The 6571-nt window shown below is 39.2% G+C and overlaps 1 protein-coding gene across 1 annotated transcript in view; it reads right to left on the reverse strand.

The window, feature by feature from the left end:
* LOC107601079 (serine/threonine-protein kinase 17B-like) overlaps positions 1-6533 on the reverse strand; it is an 11824-nt gene extending 5291 nt beyond the window's left edge. Inside the window, exons 1-5 of the mRNA XM_016293099.1 lie at positions 5663-6533; positions 2946-3158; positions 2393-2531; positions 2146-2272; positions 1969-2017 (exon numbers count right to left, since the gene is read on the reverse strand). Coding sequence (XP_016148585.1) covers positions 1969-2017; positions 2146-2272; positions 2393-2531; positions 2946-3158; positions 5663-5781 — 647 coding nt within the window. The 5' untranslated portion in view covers positions 5782-6533. The remainder of the gene's footprint in view (positions 1-1968; positions 2018-2145; positions 2273-2392; positions 2532-2945; positions 3159-5662) is intronic.
* Positions 6534-6571: the final 38 nt, after the last annotated feature.

Here is a 6571-nt window from a genome sequence, read left to right on the forward strand (position 1 = left end):
GCTGGACTCCGCTTCGTCCACAGTGAAAGCCGATCCGGCAATCCACAGCGCGAAGTTGATGTATTTCCTCAGCGACCAGCACGGATGAGCTCCAGGCATGACAAAGCGGATATCGTCCTCTTTTGGAAGGCCAAACTAATTAGTTTTGCTTTTACAACGAATCACAGAGCGCCTTCACGACATGGCGGCGGCGGCAACAATACTACAGCGAGAATAAAAGTTACGCCTTCTTTCTTTGCGTGAACATTTGGGCGGCGTTATGCAAATCTTCCCACATAATGATGTCGACGTGGGGGCGTGTTAGAACGAGCCGTTTTAGGTAGGTGTGGCTGACTCTTAACTTTTATAAAGAATATCTCTTTGGATTTGAGACTTTAGTCTTTGCAACTTTACAGATCTTCTTTATGCACCAAGAGCTTGTAACACTCCAAAGATAAAGGAAAAATTTAAATCGCATCATATGACCCTTTTAAAATATATATATTATTAAAACATCTTTTAAAATTTGTAATAATATTTCACAATAATACTGGTTTCACTGTATTTTTTACAAACCAATACAGCTTTGATAAGCATAAGATAATTCTTATTCTTATTCAAAAACATTTAAAATCAATTCTTACTGACCCCAAATTTTTGAACAGTAGTATCTTTTGTTCCTTTACTTAACAGAATATGGTATGACCATTAGAGGTCGACCGAAATGGGTTTTTCACTGGCCGATGCCGATATTTAGAAATATATGATGCCGATTTTTTGGGGCGATATGCCGATTTTCTTTTTTTTTTCCATTCATCTCATAAAAGTGAGTTTGAGCAAATGATTATTGCAGGGTACAAGATAGTAATAGTAGTAGTAGCCTAATTTAGATTAATAATACATGGCTCAAAACTTAAGCACCTTCTCAAAACAGTTCTGAAAGCATGCTTTTTGTTTATGTTTGCTGACAGACACCAGTGTTTCCACAGACTTGCAAAGGCAAATTGATTCTCTGCCAGCAGGAGATATAGTGGTTTCCCCGGTAACGGCTGTAATCAAATAAGCTGGCATTACAGGAAAGACAAAATGAAAATGACATCAAAGCTTTTCTGAAGACGGTTGGTTCTTTTCAAAGATACGTTCATATAAAAACACCCGCGCTGAATTTTAATTTTGAAACGTGAAGCGCTCATTTTATTCAACGAAGTATAAGCCTTTTGGAAAATCTATTTGTGGCGGTCAGTTTTGATATTGTGACTAGCCTCCACAAATAACTTAATGTATAGGAAACACTGGACACTGCTATAAGTCAAATGGCCATAGTGATAACAAAAATAAAAGATTTCACACATATTACACAGCCCGCTGCTCATAACTGCTTAAGAGTGCGCTGGCCACGAGCGATGACATCGTGGATGCTATTGTCGGACCTACACACACATTTCATGAGGAACGTTAATGTGCACATTATAATCAGCCCAGAAGTTTCGTCTGAATTGAACGTGTTTCAACTTTCACATGCAAATGACTTGTTGCACTTATGAATATGATAACTTTTCGGGAATCAATTCTAGTAGGGTAAAACGTAATTATGCTTTCTAAACTGTCTGTTTTGCCCTGCCATCATTAGCTGAAGCTGTGTGTGAACAAGTTGCGGCTGCAGAGTGTGAGCTGCTCCGTCTCACGCAGCTTCAGAGGAAGTTCCGCAACAACGCTTAGCTGCTCGCCGGTGCGCCTGCCAATAAATTGGCCTAATTTGCAACACAATCGGCCAATGCAGATTAATAAAAAAATGCCAAAAATCGTCCGGCCAATCAATCGGTCGACCTCTAATGAGCATTCAGAGTTTTCCATGAACTATGAGCATAAATAGAAATGGTCTAATGACCATTGAAATTTCCATTCATGTCCATGACTTTTCCAGGTCTGGATATCACCCTGTGGGAACCTTGTATATTGAAACACCTGATGAAAAAGATTAAGACTTACCAGAGGTCTGTTGCCGTGGTGATTGGTTCATAGTTCAAGATCTCAGGGGCTGGATATATCATAAAAAGCAAACATTAATCACCAAATAAATCACTTTCACTAAACATGCACTCTTCTGTGTTGTGAACACAGAGCTATGTGTGAATTTGAAAATTAATGGCACTGAATAAACCTTACCAACATACTCAGGGGTTCCCAGAATCTCTCTGAGCTCCCCAGCAGAGCCCAACCTGCGGGCCAAGCCAAAATCCACTATCTTTATATCCCCCAATGGGCTCAGATTCGTCAGGAGAATATTCTGGGGCTGAATGAGAAAAAAAATATATTGTGTCAATAAATAAAACTAGTGTGTTCTAGAAGAAATACAGATAATCTAATTTAAAACTTGTCCAATGAAGGTGTTAAAGGCAGCCGGGCATCTGACCTTCAGGTCCAGGTGGACCACGCTGCTCTGGTGCAGTAAGTGAACTCCCTCAAGCATCTGTCTGATCAGACGGGTTATCTGACCTTCAGGCAGCAGCTCCTCTGACACACAGTGGTCAAATATCTCACCACCCGCCGCACTTACGCACAAACACATTCACAGTTATTCTTAGTACTGAACTCAACAACCGTTCCATGAACAGGGACATACAACTGATATATCTAATCACAGCACTCACTATTCCAGCATTAGAACGAGGTCGTGATCGGTCTCATATACAGCGTGCAGGTTCACCACACGAGGGTTGTTCTTTGCCACCTCTAAAACAGCGATCTCGTGAATGACCTCCACCTTGCAGTCACGACCTCGTCGCCGCTTCTTGATGAACTTTGCAGCAAAGACTTTCCCAGTGGTCTTTTCCACACACCTCTTCACCACTGCAAACTTCCCCCTGAGGGCGCACAAACACATTCACAGTTATTCTTAGTACTGAACTCAACAACCGTTCCATGAACAGGGACATACAACTGATATATCTAATCACAGCACTCACTATTCCAGCATTAGAATGAGGTCGTGATCGGTCTCATATACAGCGTGCAGGTTCACCACACGAGGGTTGTTCTTTGCCACCTCTAAAACAGCGATCTCGTGAATGACCTCCACCTTGCAGTCACGACCTCGTCGCCGCTTCTTGATGAACTTTGCAGCAAAGACTTTCCCAGTGGTCTTTTCCACACACCTCTTCACCACTGCAAACTTCCCCCTGAGGGAAACAAATAGAGAGAGAAAGAATAAAATGAGTATAATGGAAGCAGAATGAGACAAATTGAAATTTTTGAGGTATATATAAAGTACCTAAAGTTCTAATATCCACTCTTTTTTTTAGATTTATGATGCACTTTAAAGATGTCACAGTTTGCATGCACTCAGTCACACCTATAGCTGTTGTCTCATTCACACTAAAGCTCTTACTGACACGGATAGTTATTAAATGAGTCAAACCCTCCATTAGAGGTGCTCACAGTTTAATATCAGGTTAGATGTTGGCCAGTCTTTACTCTAAAAACTGAAATTACTGTCACAGCATGAACAGGTGAGACATTAGGATACAAGCATACTGTATACGCTAAATCAATCCCACAATTCTTTGGACCAGACTGTGGCATTCATGCTGTGTTCTTCACCTTGCCCATCATGTTCATAAACAAATTTTGTAACAATATTGTATCTTAGGATGCATGCTGTATGTAGTGCTGTACTGTTTACTGTGCATAATGTATCCATTTAGACCTTAGAATCAAGTCACCAAGCAGTCAAAATCAAAATTGTAACAAGGTATAAACTACCTATCAAAAGTTTAAGTAGGCTCACCAAGCTAAAATAAAATACAGTAAAAACTGTAATATTGAGAAATATTATTAAAATAAAAATGTTCTATTTCAACATATTTTAATATGTAATTTATTCATGAGATGGCAAAGCAGAATTTCCAGCAGCCATTACCCCAAACTTTAGTATCACATGATCCTTTAGAAATCATTTTAATATGCTGATTTGAGCATTTCAAGCATTTCTTTTTATTAATGTTGAACACAGTAGCTTAACAACTACTTGATATTTTTGTGGAAACCGAGACACGTTTTTCTGGATTTTTTTTTTGATGATTAGAAATTTCAGAAGAACAGAATTTATTTGAAATGCTTCGTAACATTTAAATGTCTTCACTGTCACTTTTGATCAGTTTAATGCATCCTTGATAAAAGTATTCATTTCGTTCTAAAGAAAAAAAACAGACCTCAAATGTTTTGAATTGTGTATATTAATATGATAAAGAAAACCCTGCATATATGAATAAAATCAGTATTGATATTTCCATGATTTCTCTTAACAATAATGTCTGTGACTTTCCCAGGCCAGGGAAAAATCCCTGATATTTCAAGGTTTTTTCCAATGCAAGTAAAAACCAGTAAACCCCATTCTCACTGATCCCCTTTTTAAAACGAAACTGCTCTATTTGAACAAGTCATCTTCTCATAAAAACCATGCAACAATGAACAGTATTCATCACACTCATCTTTACTACTTTATTTCCACAGAACTGCACCTTCCTCCACAGAAACAAACAACAAAACATCTTCACACTGAAGAGTTAAAACTGTAAGTGAACTGTGAAATAATTTCCTGTTAAACAACACAGCCAGCAGCATAAATACAACCCGAATCTGGCTGTATGCAACAGAGGAAGAGACCAATGTCACTTCCTCTTTCTCAGTATTCACAGTACAATCTACAGCCCAGCACAAAACTGGGTCTGGTTCCCACATGGGTTTCCTTCCTGCAAGTTTCAAAGCCTTGCTGTAGTGCTTTAGCAGCGACACACATATTAGTCACAGTTCAGTGAGCAAGGCCTTTCCAATCCTGAATAGCTAAGCAGGACAGACTCCATACACCAGACAACCTTCAGTCCTACTCACCCTGTGACAAAATAAACTAAATAAACCAGGGACACATCTATCCTAAAGTTCATATGTTGTCTTATGATTAGGGACCACAATACTTAATGATGCTGTAAATATTCCAACTATATGCACCCAATGAGATTAAATAACAAGTAAGCAAGGATGAATTAAATTGATTAAAAATTACAATAAAGGCTCTTAACAAAAATGTATATTTAAAATAAATGTTGTTCTATTAAACTTTCCATTCATCAGTCAATCTTGAAAAACATTAATCACAGTTTCCACAAAAAAATATTAAGCAGCGCAACTGTGCTAAACATGGATAATAATAGGAAAAGTGTCTTGAGCAACAAATCAGCATTTTAGAGTGATTTCTGAAGGATCATGTGACACCGACAAAGACTGCTGAAATTTCATTTTAAATTGTAATAATAAATATTAAAACTACATACACAAAAGACATGAAATTACGTGCAGAGCAAAGATAAAGTGAGCACAAAACATGCTATAATTCCCTAAACCTCTAAAATCTAGCGACAAGTAGTTTAATAAAAAATCTGACAGTACTTTTGTACAAGAGAATATCCAGATTATGTCAGAACAGCCACATTAAGAAAAACATACCGATACATATTTTACATCATCATTTGTGCAGTCACTCTAAAGTTCATCAACTTACAAAAAAACATTATGACAACATCAATTTAAGCATTTTAAGATGGAAACACCTAAAAGAACACATCTTTTAGATGAAGTCTTGCCTAAATAAGACATATTTTAGGTAATAATGGAGTATTTTACACACCTGCCCAGTTCGCTGCTCATGTCAAACACGGCGTCCAGCGCATCCGTGTGGATGTGAGTGTGGATCTCTGACAGCAGAGCCGAGGATCCACTGCGACTGTCCAGCCTCCTCCGAGCCATCACCACCAGCGAGTGTCCAGTGAAGTCTGCTGACCGCTTGTTATCACTTAACCAGCACTCTGCTCATGTTCAGACTCACAACCAGGAACAAAAAACACCCACTGCCACCGGCGGCCTCTTCACGGTGTTCACGCCGTCAACAGTGAAAAGGCTTCAGAAAAAGAGTGTTTAGTTCGCGGTTTTTCAGAAAGAGTTGACAATAAATGAATTCGCTTCAGTGGAGTGAGTTCAGTTGAGTTTGAACACGATAACCGATGCTAGCCTCCGATGCTAGCCTCATTTAGCCCTCAACGATACCGCTAACTCACAGAATAACTCTGTCCTTTATTTAGACAAACGTCCAAAAAGAGATTCGCCTCATTTTGTTCAAAATACACACCGACCGACAGACAGAGAGAGCTATGTGTCATGCAAGACTAAGTCACTACACTAAAGTTTAGAACGGACTTCCTCTTCTTCTCACGAGAACAACAGCTGTAACTTAGTTCAGCGGACAAACTATCTGTAAATAAACTATAATAAAATAAGTTGAACAGAGAATAAGCACGCTTGTCTGGTTAGTCCATGCTGAGGTAAATCGGCTTCGATTCTTGGATTCGGCTCTTGTCCTCCGGCTCCACGGTTTCAAATTCTGCTCTCTCTCTGCTGCCAACACGAGCGTTGAGGTACTGCGTCACCACCCACGTCATCACCGTGATCGTTAGAATTCGCCCATATTGTTAGAGAGAGATAGACAGAGAGAGACAGACAGACAGAGAGAGATAGACAGAGAGAGATAGACAGAGAGAGA

The sequence above is a fragment of the Sinocyclocheilus grahami genome, unplaced genomic scaffold, assembly GCF_001515645.1.
Source record: "Sinocyclocheilus grahami isolate Dianchi unplaced genomic scaffold, SAMN03320097.WGS_v1.1 scaffold298.1, whole genome shotgun sequence".
NCBI classification, from domain to species: domain Eukaryota; kingdom Metazoa; phylum Chordata; class Actinopteri; order Cypriniformes; family Cyprinidae; genus Sinocyclocheilus; species Sinocyclocheilus grahami.